Source organism: Erpetoichthys calabaricus, chromosome 1 (assembly GCF_900747795.2).
Source record: "Erpetoichthys calabaricus chromosome 1, fErpCal1.3, whole genome shotgun sequence".
NCBI classification, from domain to species: Eukaryota; Metazoa; Chordata; class Cladistia; order Polypteriformes; family Polypteridae; genus Erpetoichthys; species Erpetoichthys calabaricus.
Window position 1 is genome coordinate 348220690 of NC_041394.2, and position 16544 is coordinate 348237233.

At 40.8% G+C, this 16544-nt stretch overlaps 2 protein-coding genes across 2 annotated transcripts in view; one reads left to right on the forward strand and one right to left on the reverse strand.

Moving 5' to 3' along the window:
• The window catches only part of LOC114644701 (zinc finger protein 721-like), a 250513-nt gene that overhangs the window by 107514 nt on the left and 126455 nt on the right, over positions 1-16544 (forward strand). The gene's annotated exons all lie outside the window — the stretch shown is intronic.
• The window catches only part of LOC114669270 (zinc finger protein 883-like), a 68092-nt gene continuing 57894 nt past the window's right edge, over positions 6347-16544 (reverse strand). The window contains exon 5 of the mRNA XM_051927866.1: positions 6347-7976. Coding sequence (XP_051783826.1) covers positions 7452-7976 — 525 coding nt within the window. The 3' untranslated portion in view covers positions 6347-7451. The remainder of the gene's footprint in view (positions 7977-16544) is intronic.

Below are 16544 nucleotides of genomic sequence, written 5' to 3' on the forward strand. Positions count from 1 at the left end.
TGTCCTTCCAATGTCATGTGTTTCAACATGAGCTATAAGCTTAGGATCTTCACCTGCCCTCACCAGTAACTGGTCCACTCTTTGGGTTATGTGCTGACTCTCGTGCCTGGTAAGCAGCACACTGTTGTTGATGTTGAGCTGGTGGGATTTCAGAGGATGGAACCTCCAGTAATGAGGACTTCTCTTTTCTGGCTCTCATTCACATAACTTGGTTTGAATAAACAGCTTTTTCAGCCTTTTAGACTGAAGTATATTCAAATGTATGAAAGGTGCTGTATAAATAAAAAATATTATTATTATTCTCAGTGGGTTAGTTCTATCTTATTCCCAGTGGGATGCTGTGGCGTCTTATTCCTCTTTTGACTACTGGACTCCAACTTTGATCTGTCCAAGTTTGTATCTTTGATTAGGACAGAAGTATCAGGAACTTGTTAGTTTGCTAGTGGAGACTATTTTATTATTTTTTATATTCTTCTTTATTTTATTATTTTTTATATTATTCTTGAGAATATTATTAATTTTATAATATTAAATACCTATTAATTAATAATTTATTATCCCTGTTAAAGTAAGATGGAGGGTAGACCATCTGTTAACATCCTGCCTATTATTTTTATTTTAAGCAGTTATCAAAATTGTGTTGAAAAAGATCTTTATATGTATGTGATATTTACTCCCTAGAGCAGGGGTGTCGAACTCCAGGCCTGGAGGGCCGCAGTGGCTGCACGTTTTCATTCTCACCCTTTTCCTAATCAGTGAGTAGTTTTCACTGCTAATTAACTTGTTTTCCCTTCATTTTAATAGTCCTGTTTTTAAGGATTCAGTCGTCTGAATTGATTCCTTTCTTCATTAAATGGCAGCCAAACAGAAATGAGACGTGAAACGAGCCAACAGATGACCAGCTAAACTGGGATTTCAAACTCCAACCAATTTCACTCCAAACAGTCTCTTAATGAGAAGCTGATTCTTGCTGTTAATTAAGCCCGTTATTTAATTCAATGGCTTGTTGCTGCTCTCATTTCCAAATTTGTTGATTTTTCTGTTTTTTCTAAGAACACTGTCAAAATGTATAGGTGACATAAGAGATCAGCCTTACTGAGACCTTCACCTTTCTTCATTTTCAGATATTGTGTGATTGGCACAGGTGAGCTGGTCATATGGTGGCTTGTTTGATGTCTCATTATTGTTTGACTACTAATTAAGGAAAAAGAGACAATTAAGGGGCCTGAGTCAAGTTAATTAAAACTAAAGCAAAAGAAGTTAATTAGCAGTAAAAACGGCTCACTAATGAAGAAGATGGTTAGAATGAAAACATGCAGCCACTGTGGCCCTCGAGGACCGGAGTCTGACACCTGTGCCCTAGATTTTTAAACTGTTCTGACAGTACTTTTATTCAAATTAGTTTTGAGCTTAGACATTTTTAAATTCTGCTAGTGTCTCAGGGACTAACAGTACATATTTGTGGGTGTGATATACAATCCTGGCTGAAATTATCAGCACCCCTGAAATTTTCCCAGAAAATGCACCATTTCTCCCAGAAAAGTATTGCAATTACAAATGTTTTTGTATATATAGTGGAACCTCGGTTTGCGAGTAACTTGGTTTACGAGTGTTTTGCAAGACGAGCAAAAATTTTTAATAAATTTTCACTTGATAAACGAGCGAGGTCTTGCAGTACGAGTAGTTTGTCTGCTGAGCGTCATGTGATCACAACTGAGCTGATGGTTCTTCTCTCTCTCTCACTGCGGGATTGTGGGCAATCGTCTCCTATTCTCCGTCTGAGTCGGCGTGCCTCACTCATGTAGTCAACATCTGTACGAGCGTATAGTGTTTACTACAGCATTAGCATTGTGACTGTGTGTGCTGTGACATGCGAGTCCCCGTCTTGCACCCTAAAACACGAAGCTGAGTCTCAGTACTTTAGCAACACATGCTTTATTCGGTTCTATTCAAAAGGGCGCACACAAAAAGGCGACCTTCAAAAGGGCGACCTGAATTGGGCGCGGAGAATAAAAGCGCACATAAATAAAAGCGATCTTCAAAAGGGCGACCTCAATTGAGCGCCGAATAAAGGCACGCGTAAATAAAGGCGAGCTTCAAAAGGATGACCTTCGGAGCAAATTAAATTAATTGTCCTTGATTATGCTAATAGACTGCATCTCGAATATCTACGTGGCATTGCACATAATCTACAGCTTCAAGTGTAACTTGCTTTCACCTTTTTATACATTCAGTCATTGCCTTAATCGAATTTTCTGTAATTTTGAAAACATCGAAATATAGAGAGCTTTAGAAATAGTTCGTTAGAAGTTCATGCATTAATTAATTGGACGTTTTAATATTCTTGCTCTCACCTTTTTATATGTTCAATCATTGCCTTTAATAAATTTTCTGTAATTTTGTTGCGTTCACCTTTATTCGTTGCGCCCAATTGACGTCACCCTTTTGAAGCACTCCTTTATTTGCGCGCACCTTTATTCGGCGCTCAATTGAGGTCGCCCTTTTGAAGGTCGCCTTTATGTGCGCGCCCTTATTGACGGATACCGCTTTATTCAGCTTGAAACGGCAACAGCGCGGTTATTTATACACAGAAACAGCAGTCAGGCAGGGCCCTGCACATTTATAATGTTCCTTGTATCACCCATTGACGGCAGGCGCTTATAGCATGTCTGCGATCTTTTCGGATTCGCTTTTACAGAGAACTGCTACAGCGCTGGGAGACTGCGATTGCTTTGGGATGCTCTTCCGCGTGTCGTCCCGTTGGGTGCAATCCCACAAGAGTTTAGAAACTCACTCACACCAGCCATGATTCTTTTCAAAGGTAAAGTGCAAATTAATTTGTTTTATGTATTTTTACTTTATGTTTTGTATTAATCATTTTTATATGAATAGTTTTGGGTTGTGGAACAAATCATGTGAGTTTCCATTATTTCTTATGGGGAAATTCACTTTGATATATGAGTGCTTTGGACTACGAGCACATTTCCGGAACGAATTATGCTCGCAAATCGAGGTTCCACTGTACATGTTTATTTCCTTTATAGGCATTGGAACAACACAAAAAAACAGAGAAAAAAAGTCAAATCTGACATCATGTCACAGAGAACTCCAAAAATGGGCCGGACAAAATTATTGGCACCCTTTCAAAATTGTGGGTAAATCGTTTTATTTGAAGCATATGGTGCTCGTTTGAACTCACCTGTGGCAAGAAACAGGTGCTGGCAATATAGCAATCACACCTGAAGCCAGTTAAAATGGAGACAAGTTGGCTCAACCTTTCTGTTGTGTGTCTGAGTGTGCCACACTAAACATGGAGAACAGAAAGAAGAGCAGAGAATTGTCTGAGGACTTGAGAACAAAAATTGTGGAAAAATACCAACAATTTCAAGGCTACAAGTCCATCTCCAGAGATCTTCATGTTCCTTTGTCCACTGTGCGCAACATAAATCAAGAAGTTCACAACACATGGCACTGTAGCTAATCTCCCTGGACGTGGATGGAAGAGAAAAACTGATAAAAGACCGCAATGAAGGATAGTCCGAATGGTGGATAAACAACCCCAATCAACTTCAAAACATATTCAAGTTGTTCTGCAGACTCAGGGTGCAACAGTGTCAGCTCCAACTATCTGTCGACATCTGAACGAAATGAAACGCTATGGCAGGAGAGCCAGGAGGACCCAACTGCTGACACAGAAGCATAAAAAAGCCAGACTGGAGTTTGCCAAAATGTACTTGAGGAACCAAAATCTTTCTGGGTGAACGTCTTGTGGACAGATGAGACCAAGGTAGAGCTTTTTGGTAAAGCTCATCATTCTACTGTTTACAGAAAACGGAATGAGGCCTACGAAGAAGAGAACACAGTACCTACAGTCAAACATGGTGGAGGTTCTAAGATGTTTTGCTGCCTCTGGCACTGGATGCCTTGACTGTGTGCAAGGCATCATGAAATCTAAAGACTACCAAAAGATATTGGGGCGCAATGTAGGGCCCAGTGTCAGAAAGCTGGGTCTGTGTCAGAGGTCATGGGTGTTCCAGCAGGACAATGACCCCAAACATACCTCTAAAAGCACTCAGAAATGGTTGAAGACAAAGCGCTGGAGAGTTCTGAAATGGCCAGCAATGAGTCCGGATCTAAATCCAATTGAACACTTATGGAGAGATCTCAAAATTGCTGTTGAGAGAAGGCGCCCTTTAAATCTGAGAGACCTTGAGCAGTTTGCAAAAGAAGAGTGGTTGGAAATTCCAGTTGAGAGGTGTAACAAGCTTGTCGATGGTTATAGGAAGCGCTTGATTTCAGTTATTTTTTCCAAAGGGCGTGCAACCAAATATAAAGTAGAGGGTGCCAATAATTTTATCCAGCCCGGTTTTTGAGTTCTGTGTGAAATGATGTCAGATTTGGCCTTTTTTCCTGTTTTTTTGTGTTGTTCCAATGCACATAAAAGAAATAAACATGTGTATACCAAAACATTTGTAATTCAGTAATGGCCTCATTACAAGTGTGTGCACCTCCTCGTGCCCTTTCTTTCCATTTAAGCTCAGGGTACCTATTAGGACTTGGAGGAGCAAGTAAACACACAGCTAGGGATCTGCATTGGAAGGTTTCCTGTTCGAATCCCGTAAATACCAATAGCGACTCTGCTCTGTTGGGCCCTTGAGCAAGGCCCTTAACCTGCAATTGCTGAGCGCTCCGAGTAGTGAGAAAAGCGCTATATAAATGCAAAGAATTATTATAGTTCATTTGGCATGTAATATGATTTGAAGACAGGGTTCTTCAAGTATCAATGAAAAGCACAGGCACCTTTTCAATTAAAAGCTCGATCCCAACTTGAACACGCTTTACACTCATGAAGCACTCTGAATTTTTAAAGTATGTATTTAACAATATTTTATCAAAACACTCATGTTTTGGACGTTTTGAGCATACAACCTGATACCTGACATGTGGATTATGTGACAGGAGTATCTTTAGACATTTTCTGTTCATACTTCAATATTATTTGCGGCTCTTCAGCTTTGGCCCCTTGTCTTTATAGTTCTCCAGGACTACAGGAATATATTTTTTTCTCAGCCAACACTACAAAAAAAGGAATATGATGTAAGTATCAGATAAGCAAATATTTTTTAAAGTGGGAGTATTCCTTTAAAATTAAAACTCACTTTTAGTTTTATGTGCATCTTATCACAAATTCCTGTTAAATATATACAATTATCCAGTGTGTTATATTTAGGAAGGTTCTTTAGTAATTGGTAAACAAGAAATGCCCCAAAACAATACCTTAGCCGATTAGCCTTGTGTTACATGCGCACCCCACAATACTCACCCCTGGGAACCTCCACAGTGACAGGCTACACCCTTTGAGGGCTACGGCTTGCAGTCAGTCAGTCAGTCATTCATTCACCTTTCCATTGGCTTCACTCAGTTTTCCATCACTGTGAGGGCTGCACAAAGGTATCCCACCCTTGCATTCCTGCACGACTTGGATTAGGCAGAAAACTGACCTGTAAAGCATCAGTGACTGCTAATGTCAGTAAACATGAGGGTGTTTCAGTAAGAGAAGGAAATAAATAAACAAATAAACCTTAATAAGTTTATTTTACAGAGCAATCTGACATATGAAACCCAAGGGGTCAAACAAATAAAACCAAACAACCTGAAAATTTTAATCATCTAATGGTTTACCTTGAGAAAATGCAGAAAGTGCAGCCTTTTTTTGTGAAACTGGTTGAGATGCTTGTGAATGCTGGAACGCCATTACAAGTGGCAGGCTTAACAACGACGTCAAGTTCAGTGCTCTCAAATGTTTTCTTTTATGTAGGACCAGGATGATTTCATTCGCTTGGAAAATTACTGGAAAACATCTTGGCAGAGAGTCATGTAGTTTACTAAAACCAAGCACTGCATTAGCCAAAATCAGTAGTCCAGTGGCTTGTCAGCAAGACCACTCATCATTCATTAGAAGAACTTGACGAGCACAGACCATTCAGCCCAACAAAGCTCACCAATCTCATCTACCTAATTCTTCGAAAATAATATCATGCCAAGGTTTGAAAGTCCTTAAGTTCTACTCCTACTCATATGTAGCTAAATGCAGCGATGTTAGATGAACGGTCCCAATCACTTATTTTGCATAGTCAGATAAAAGCAAATAAGACAAAAACATGAGGAAAAAAAAAAACTATTGTGAAGGTTGGCAGTATTTTGTTTCCGTTGGCCACATTATACAATATTGGGATCAAAGTTCTTTTGTATTCACTCACATCTTTATATCGGCTAACTAAAAAAATGATAGTCTACCAAAATATGCAGTAGAAGAGCTAGGGCAGGCTACACCAGCACCACGACAGAATTGTCACATTAATTTATTTGATCGATGACAGAACAGCCCTTTTCACTGATCTCCTCAACATCATGCGAGAAAACAACATAAGAGTTTGGAGAGAGATCTATTGAGAAGAGTGAGAGTAAAATTCTCACCACCTGTTCTCACCCAGGATCTTGGGTAGATGAACACAACTACTGGAGTGCAAACCATACAGTTGAGAGGCAGGCCATGGGGAGATTTTTTTATACACATATCCCGATACAGATGTTAGATGCTTTACCCTAAAGTGGGGTAGAGGGTCTGGACCAGGTGTCTTCCCACAAGCAGCAGTTCGACATGAGTTTGGTTTCTAGTTTCATAGGTTGTTACCCCACACCATTCCATTCCTTTCGTCTTCAGTGTTTTCTGTTCCTGTCTGTAGTTTGCTTTTCCAAGTTACTTTTATTGTTTTTGAGCATCTTCATGTATTTTTCTCCAAACTGTTTGTGTCTTTGTTTGTTAGGTGGCGAGTTTACTTTCAGGGTGCCCCCAACTTTACATTCTTTAGAACTTTTTCAGATTTTCTTGTAGTTGTCTGTTCTGTGTGTTCTCTTGGTATGTATTTATATCCTAGCTTTTTGCATTTGGCAGCATTTTGAGTTTGGTGTTTGCCATGGTAGGTTTTTGGATATTAATATGCAATTCTCTCATTTCACCTGTTTCACTACATTTGTCAGATCTCAGATTGCATTTCTTAGTATATTTTATTGTAATGCCTCTCCATTCATAGAACCGAACAATCACTAAAAACTGACACTTCTATTATCTAGGCTTTGTAAGTCTATTTCTCCTGGCCAACTGTAAGTCGATGAGTAGCAACTGTTGTCCCCCTAACTGTGACTAACAACTTCTCATTTTCTATTATACTGTCTGGATTGTGGTCCCAATGTCTTTCTCAGCCAGGTAAGCTTTCTTCCTTACAGAGTTTCCAGTGAATTAGCCTAGCTTCTCGGTTTCATCTTTCAGTATATAATCAGCCATCAGTACCTCATGCCCCGCAACAAGACGTGTGACTACTTCTAGCTCCATTTGGAAGAAGAGGCACTTATCAGTCACACAATTTCTTTCTATTGATGCCCTAAAACACCTAATTTACAAGCTGCTGTTTCTCTCGTGTGTGAATTCTTTGGTGCTTCTTCAGATTGCTCTTCTGTGAAAACTGTTTCCCACATTCAGAACAGCAATAAGGCTTCTCTCCTGTGTGAATTCTTTGGTGGTTCCGCAGATTTCTCTTTATTGAAAACGGTTTGCCACATTCAGAACAGAAATAAGGCTTCTCTCCCGTGTGAATTGTTTGGTGTCTCTGTAGACTGGTCTTTTGTGAAAACTGCTTGCCACATTCTGAACAGCTATAAGGCTTTTCTCCAGTGTGAATTGTTCGGTGTCTCTGAAGATGGCTTTTTTGTGAAAATCGCTTGCCACATTCAGAACAGCTATAAGGCTTTTCTCCTGTGTGAATTCTTTGGTGGCCCTGAAGAAAGATCTTTTGCGAAAACTGCTTGCCACATTCAGAACAGCAATAAGGTTTCTCTCCTGTGTGAATTCTTTTGTGTTTTGAGAAAGCACTCTTGCTTGATAATTGTTTGCCACATTCAGAACAGCAGTGAGGTTTGTCTCCTGTATGAAGTTTAAAAGATAAATAAATAAGTAAATACATACATACAAAAAGAAAGACAGACTTACTCTTCATCCACGTCCCTATTAACATTAAGTCACACCATTAAATAAATGCTGGATGAAATTAGGAACAATCTTTTATAAGCATAAGAAACTGTAAATGTTAGGTTGCAAAAGAAAAGCCATTCAACTTGATAATTTCCCCTTCTGTTTAACCCCTTCACCGCCCTCTGCCGGATATATCCGGCACCGCTGTTTTAATGCTAACGCCATACTGCCGGAATTATCCGGCACATTTGCCTGTGGTTATATGAATGCCTGGCAAGTAGTATAACTGACGGTTTGGCGTGGGTATTATTACTACGTTGTATTTCGACAAGTCTGTGGTTGTTTTGGCCGGTCATGTGACGTGATTCGCATGTAACAGCTGTGAATATGGCGAAACGTAAACTGACTTCAAGTGAGGCTTTGCAGGCGATTTTGGACAGTTCTGATCATGATTGTAGCAGTTCTGAAGAAGATTTTAGTGACAGTGATGAGCAGCAACGTGCGCTGCATGATATTGTGAATGAAGACGCATCGGATGACGGCGCTGAGTGGGTGTATCCCCAGCATCTCAGCTGGGCTGCTGCCCGAGGTGAACTACCTTTTCTGCATTCGTTTGAGGGAACGTGTGGCTTTATTGTTGATGTAAACAATTACACTGCTGAGCAGTTTTATGAGCTGTTTGTGTCACCTGATTTGATTAGACATTTTGTTCATCAGACAAATCTGTATGCAGCACAGTTTATTGAGAAAAATCCCAATTTACCTCCACATTCCCGTGTTCGTGCTTGGTTTGACACTGATGAAAACGAAATGAAAAAATTCATTGGGATTTTGATGTTGATGGGAATAATCAGAAAACCAGATATTGAGATGTACTGGTCTACAGATCCTATGTATGCAACACCTATTTTTGCAGCTGTCATGACACGTAACCGATTCTCTTTGCTGCTGAAATTCTTTCATTTGAATGACAACAGAAACGAGCCAGATAGGAAAGATCCAAACCGCGACCGCTTGTTCAAGCTACGTCCTTTGATTGATCATTTATTTGAAGCATTTCAGTTGCCCTACATGCCAGGACCGTCAGTTGCAGTTGATGAAAGTTTATTGTCGTGGAAGGGCCGCTTACAGTTTCGACAGTATCTACCATTGAAAAGGGCACGGTTTGGTATCAAGATGTTTTGCTTAGCTGAGAATTCAGGTTACATTTATAGATTTCGTGTATACACTGGCAACTTGCACAACATTTAGTGGTCAATACTGCTTGAATAAATGTAAAAAATGTAAAAAAAAATGTAAAAAAGTAAAAAAACAAAAATTGTTCAGATTTCGCCTGGCTTGGGGAATATTTAGGGAGTTGGCGGTTAAAGGGTTAATGACGAGTCAGCACATGAGCACAATCACTGGACACAAAAAGATGAAATGAGTAAACTAAGCAGATCACATGCGAGAGACCCAGTTGACAAAATATTGTGTTACATTTTGTTAAAGACATCACAGAACTGCATCATTATTTTGTCCTCATACTCTTAAAATATTATTCAAAATTACATCTTGTTCTTATCTTATTGGGTTAACAGAGGTGAAGTGATCATCTTCAGTTTCATTTATAAAACTGAGCACCATGCCATACTTGTGAAATGCACTTTTCATAATTAGAATGAGCCAAAATTTATATCAAAATGGATTATTTACATCATCACAGCAAAACAGAGGAATGAACAAAGTGTTACATTAATGTACAATGGGAGAAAAAATTGAAGATGACAGACATTGGATTATCACATATAATCGTATGGCCAAAATGCACCGGTCAGTGATCACTACGCCAAAGACTTCTTCCTAGGGATGGTAGGAACTATGACAAATTTCTACAATTTTGTGTCTTGAGTTAATAACAAGCTGATCCTGCTCTATTCAAATGTTAAAGATAAAACCTTTAAGTGTAAATGACTGGCACCTTTGGGCAGATCTGACCCTAACCCCGATTCATCTTATTCCCTGCCACGAGCCTGTCATTAGATGGCAACCTGTTACCACAAGGGCAGAGAGGAAGTGGAGCCTAGAGACATAAATGGCTCTGAATGACTGCTTCCAAATGACATATTGGGCATGTGCAAGTCACATGGGGATGATATCGAGAAACTCAGCCATTGCATCACAGACTATATTAGCTTTTGTGTCGTCACAGTGGTACCCACAAAGACAAAACTTTGCTTTCCAAATATTGAGTCCTGGATCACTAAGGAAAGGTCTTCTAACTGACAAAAAGTGGGCATTCAAATCCGGCGACAAACAGACTCTGAAGGACACACAGTAAGGGTCGAAGAAAAAGCTGCGTGAAGGAAAGGAATCTTATAAAATATGACAGTAGTAAAAATGTCACCGGGTCCTTTGACAGCTCCAGTGAGCTAAAAGCTCCAGGAGTATCCATTAAATAGCTAAATACATACAGTGTGTTGATAGAAGGTGCAGTGTTAAAAATAGTCTAAACACATCCTCACAAAACACACCTTTCTATCAATGCTTTTATCCAAAACGAACTAGTTTTTGGATTTGATAAAAGTGCCTTTCACTTAACTGCTCGGTGGAGTCCTCTCCTTTAGTGGATATGTTACTGTTGCAGTCAGTTGGTGGGCAGTTTATCATCCTTTGCATGAGCATCTTCTTACTCCCTTTAAATTGCAAAAAGCTGGGAAGCAACTGAATCTGCACAAGGAAGAGTGACAAAACTTGAAATGGGCAAAAGCAGGTTTTTGGGATTTTCTATTTTTTTTTTTAGATGTTATCCCTAGGGATGTGTGAAATGTAGTTGAAGTTATTTTTTGTGTGTTGTACTAATGTGATCATAAGGGTATTGTTCCCCATTTTTCAAAATGGTACAAATCCATAGCCTTATGGTGCGTGTATTGGATGTAGGTAAAAAAAATCCCCCCCGGTATTAGTTCAAGACCATCTGTGGTGAATATTGGTGTCGCAATTGTGTGCATTGCAAAGATAAAAAGGGGTATTTCAAACCCGATTAACTCTTTTAGGGCTAATTTTTTTTTTTTGTTTCTTTTCTCCCAGGGCTGAATATTTTTCCAAAAACTAACATTTTTTAAAAAAAGAACACAAAGCAATTGTTTAACATATCAAATCAACAAAAAATATTTCCTTTTGACAAATGTTACTGTCTTGCATGTTGTATGAGTCTGCATACTCTATGATTTCACATACATATCACATACATTTTACACAGCAAAGTCTGATCTCGCTCAAAGCAGCCAATTTCAGTCATTGCCACATTGCACTCCTTACAATTTGTGTTGCTTTGGTGCCTATTTTTCAATTGTCTGTTGCTGCACTTTCTAACATATATTGTTAGTGTGTACTGTAGAGAGACAAGTCACCCATTTGCCATCGTGCCATGCCACTGCCACCAAGTTTTCTGCCTGCATGAAAACCGTATTGTCACCTGTTTTCATCTTCTGAAACTTTATGAACTTTATGTATGGCATTATAGCCTGGCTCACTCCATGGGATTTGCTTCTGTTTATTACAGAAGTGAATAAAACTTTGCAGCAGCACGTACCTAAGCCACCAGGGGACAAAACACATTTGGACCAATGCTCCCTGAAGTTATATCACCAGTTCTGTCCCATCTCTATTTGTAATGCCACAGCGCGCTTCATCTTGTCGTTCATTGTGGGTTTCCACTTTGAAAAACGAGAATGCGATGCAAACGCAGCCCGCGATTCAAAAAAAATCTCTGCCTACCTGTTTGTCTCGTCTGACAGTAGCTGAAAAGCAGCATCAGGAGAGAGCAGCCTGAAGTACAGCAGCTGGTGATCTGTCGTGTCCAACAGCAAGCCATGCCGTCTTGTAAACTCCGGTAGCCAGATCGGCTCTCAACGGATCAATGTCTGTGTATTTATCCCATGCGAACCTTGCCATAGGTGTATCGGCTGCGCGAAGGCACTCAACTGGCAGCAGATCCGCTGGCGCGGCATCGGCTGGTGTCTGATCTGCTGATGCTGGCTTCTCACTCTCGTTCGATCTCCTGATCACTGCCAATAAAATCCGATTCTGAAAAATCAAGAGTCCGACTCCGCGATAATGCGCAAAACATCGTCTGCCGAGTGTTTTCTTTTCTGCACTTGCTTCGCTGCCTTTTCACATGTCGGTGCCATCTGGCCTTTGTTTACATTTCGCAACTCACGCACACGCAAGGTTTATTTGCCGAGTCAACGAGTCTAGCATTCCTCCAAGCACAGAGGGAATGCCTGTGACGTGACAGTGAGATTTGTCGCCATTAACAGCTGATTGTCGCCCCCTATCCCTGGATGTCGACTTTTGTCGACATTCGCCTTCAACCCCTCCTGTCGACAAAAGTCGACATCCGCCCTAAAAGAGTTAAGCCAGGGTGCCTCATAGTTTTGGGGAGTTCCTCAGCACTGGTTTGAAGTATAAATTGTTTTTGGCTGCTACAGAGTCACTTGATCAATGATCAGAATTTTTTCTTCCTGCTTGGCAGAGTTAGACTATCTGGTTTTTATGGATTCCTTATCAGTAACTTCTAATAGTAAACGATATAAATTTATTTACTGAATTCTTCTCTTTCTGAAATGACTGTTATTGTTTAGCCGGATTATCTATTGGGAGTGTTGGCATCAGTCAAAAAAACATACAAAACAATACAGTTTATTTTTGTATAGCCCAAAATCACACAGGAAGTGCCGCAATGGGCTTTAACAGGCCCTGCCTCTTGACAGCCCCCCAGCCTTGACTCTCTAAGAAGACCAGAAATAACTCCCCAAAAAAACCCTTGTAGGGAATAATGGAAGAAACCTCAGGAAAGGCAGTTCAAAGAGAGACCCCTTTCCAGGTAGGTTGGGCGTGCAGTGGGTGTCAAAAGAAGGGGGTCAATACAATACAATACAATACACAGAACAATTCCTCAATAAAAAAAAATTAAAAATTTTTTAGAAGTATGGAGCAGAATTTAACATTAGATGTTATCACATAATAAGATTTGGATAATTTTAGACTCCTGGAGACCTCATCCATCAAGCTGCCTCCCCCATTTGGCCATTCCACGGCTGAAACAGTGTTGGGCCAGCCAATCTGATGAATACATCACTGTAGCAAATTATTTTTACTGATTACCTTTTAATTACACCCTTTCTTGCTGATCCTTTTTTCTCATCAACAAATACTGGATTGTGACTGTTCCTACAATGAAAATCTATGGCTTTACTATATAATAACATTGTGCTTCATCTTTGTTTTGGGGCTTCTTGACAGTTCTCCAGTTACAAACTACTACCAGGCAGTGACTCATGGCAGTGACATGTAACACAAAGCTAAAAACAAACTCACTCAGAATAATGAAGAATGTCTGAAATGGGCCGAGCATAGTTACCGGACTCGAGCAATCCAGGACTCAGGTGCTAGAAGGGGACGTAGACGAAGTTAAACAATTTTTAATAGATTTTTTTTCCTGGCCCTGTCACCTTCTTCCAATGACTAGTCTCAATAACTCCTACCACATCAACTGGAATAGACAATGACCGGTCTACCTCCAACCATCAATGAGTGTGGACTGTCCACAAGTGAAGACCAAGTGAGGAGACAATCGTGGAAGCTACACAAACTAAAAGGAGCTGGGTTAGACGGGAGTCAGTCGTTGAGTTCTTGAGGCTGAGACTATCAACTTTGTGGTGTCCTTTGTCACCTGTTCAGTCTGTCCCTAAGGCTCCAGGAAGTGCCACTGCTGTGGAAAACTACATGATTCCAATTTTAAAGCAAGCAAGCTCCTCTTCACCACCTAACAACTGTTGTAACAATACTTATAATAGTTTCAAAATACTACTGTTAAAATAAACATCTCATTATTTAAATGTATGAAACAGCAATGAGGCGGTAATTTACTTGACAATGAATTTGCAGGGTAAAAGTTTTGTTTAAGCGAGTTTGTGTTTTGTGATTGTGAAATCACATGTGAAATGAATTTTAGCTGCGATTTCACAAAACCATATGCAAAATGATACTCTGCTGTTTCTTTCATCGCCCAAATGCATGATTTCCCAAAATGGTACACTTGTAACCAGAAGCACAAATCTCCAGATATCACTGGAACAACGTGTCAGGCCTAGGAGGGGTAGCTGCAAAGGCAGAACAAGAAGTGTTTCATCTCGTCACTCCAGATACATTATGACTGCCAAATATTTTCCACCGAGACATTTTTTATTGTATGCTTTAAATTAATATGACAGCCACAGGTGATGCACAAACCAGTGCGTTTCTTCATGCCAGTCCCGTGCCCGGATAAAATGGGAGGGTTATGTCAGGAAGGGCATTTGGTGTAAAATTTTGCCAGATCAATATGCAGACAACAGCACTGATTTCCATACTGGATCGGTCGAGACCCGGGATCACAACGAACGCTACCAGTACTGTTAGCCAACAGGGTGCTGGCGTAATGAGGGCTACTGTTGGCTGAAAAAGTTGAAGAAGGAGAAGAAGGGGCGGTGGGGTGGGGGGCGAGAAGGTGTCTAAAGGCATTAAGAGAGAAGGAAGATAGATGAAAGAGTGGAATTGAGGGTAGGAACTTTGAATGTTGGCAGTATGACTAGTAAGGGGAGAGAGTTAGCCGATGTGACATAGAAAAGGATGGTTGATATATTGTGCGTGCATGAGACTAAATGGAAGGGGAGCAAAGCCAGGTGGATCGGAGTTGGATTCAAATTGTTCTATCATGGTGAGGATTGAAGGAGAAATGGGGTATGAGTTATTCTGAAGGAACAGTATGTCAAGAGTGTTTTGGAAGTGAAAAGTGTGTCAGGCAGAGTAATGATTATGAAGCTGGAAATTGGAGGTGTGATGATGAATGTTGTTAGTGCATATGCACCACAAGTTGGGTGTGCAAGTTGTGAGTTGGATGAAGTGATGAACAGTGTACCCAAGGGACAGAAAGTGGTGATTGGAGCAGATTTCAATGGACATGTTGGTGAAGGGAACAGTGGAGACGAGGAGGTGATGGGTAGGTATGGTGTCAAGGAGAGGAATGAAGAAGGTCAGAGGGTAGCGGATTTTGCGAAAAGGATGGACATGGCCGTGGTGAATACACATTTTAAAAAGAGGGAGAAGCATTGGGTGATGTCCAAGAGTGGAGGATGATGCAGACAGGCAGATTATATCCTATGCAGGAGGGTTAATCTGAGGGAGATGGAAGACTGTAAAGTGCAGTTAGATAGCATAGGATAGAGGTCTGCTGTTGGAGATCAAGAAGAGGTGGAGAGTGCAGGCAGAGTCAAGGATCAAAAGGTGGAAGTCGAAAAAAGTAGACTGCAAGGTTGAGTTCAGGGATGAGGTGAGGCAGGCACTGGGTGGCAGTGAAGAGTTACCAGACAGCTGGGCAACTACAGCAGATGTAATAAGGGTGACAGCAAGAAGGGTGCTTGGTGTGACATCTGGACAGAGAAAGGAGGAAAAGGAAACCTAGTTGTGGAATGGGGAAGTACAGGAGAGAAGAAGTGGGATAGTCAGAGAAATGTAGAAAGTAGACAGGAGTACAAGGAGATAAGGCGTAAGTTGAAGAGAGAGAGGTGGCAAAGGCTAAAGAAAAGGCATATGATGAGATGTATGAGAGGTTGGACACATAGGAGGAGAAAAGGACCGGTGATCTAGACAGAGGGACCTAGCTGGGAAAGATCTGTAGCAGGTTAGGGTGATAAAGGATAAAGATGGACACATACTCACAAGTGAGGAGGGTGGGTTGAGCAGATGGGAAGAATACTTTGAGAGGCTGGTGAATGAGAGAGAGAGAAGGTTATATGATGGGGAGATAGTGAATCAGGAAAAGCAAAGGGTTAGCAAGGAGGAAGAAAGGACAGCTATGAAGAGGATGAAGAATGATAAGGCCGTTGGTCCAGATGACAAACCTGTGGAAGCATGGAGGTGTTTAGGAGAGATGGCAGTAGAGTTTTTAACAGGATGTTTTAATGGAATCTTGGAAAATGAGAGGATGCCTGAGGAGTGGAGAAGAAGCGTACTGGTGCTGATATTTAAGAATAAGGGGGATATGTAGAACTGCAGTAACTACAGGGGGATAAAATTGATGAGCCACAGCATGAAGTTATGGGAAAGAGTAGTGGAAGCTCAGTTAAGAAGTGAGGTGAGGATTAGTGATCAGCAGTATGGTTCCGTGCCAGGAAAGAGCACCACAGATGCAATGTTTGCTCTGAGGTTTGTTGATGGAGAAGTATAGAGTAGGCCAGAAGGAGTTGCATTGCGTCTTTGTGGACCTGGAGAAAGTATATGACAGGGTGCCTCGAGAGGAGTTGTGGTATTGTATGAAAAAGTTGGGAGTGGCAAAGATGTATGTGTAAGAGTTGTACAGGATATGTATAAGGGAAGTGTGACAGTGGTGAGGTCTGTGGTAGGAGTGACAGATGCACTCAACGTGGAGATGGGATTACATCAGGGATCAGCTCTGAGCCCTTTCTTATTTGCAATGGTGATGGGCAGGTTG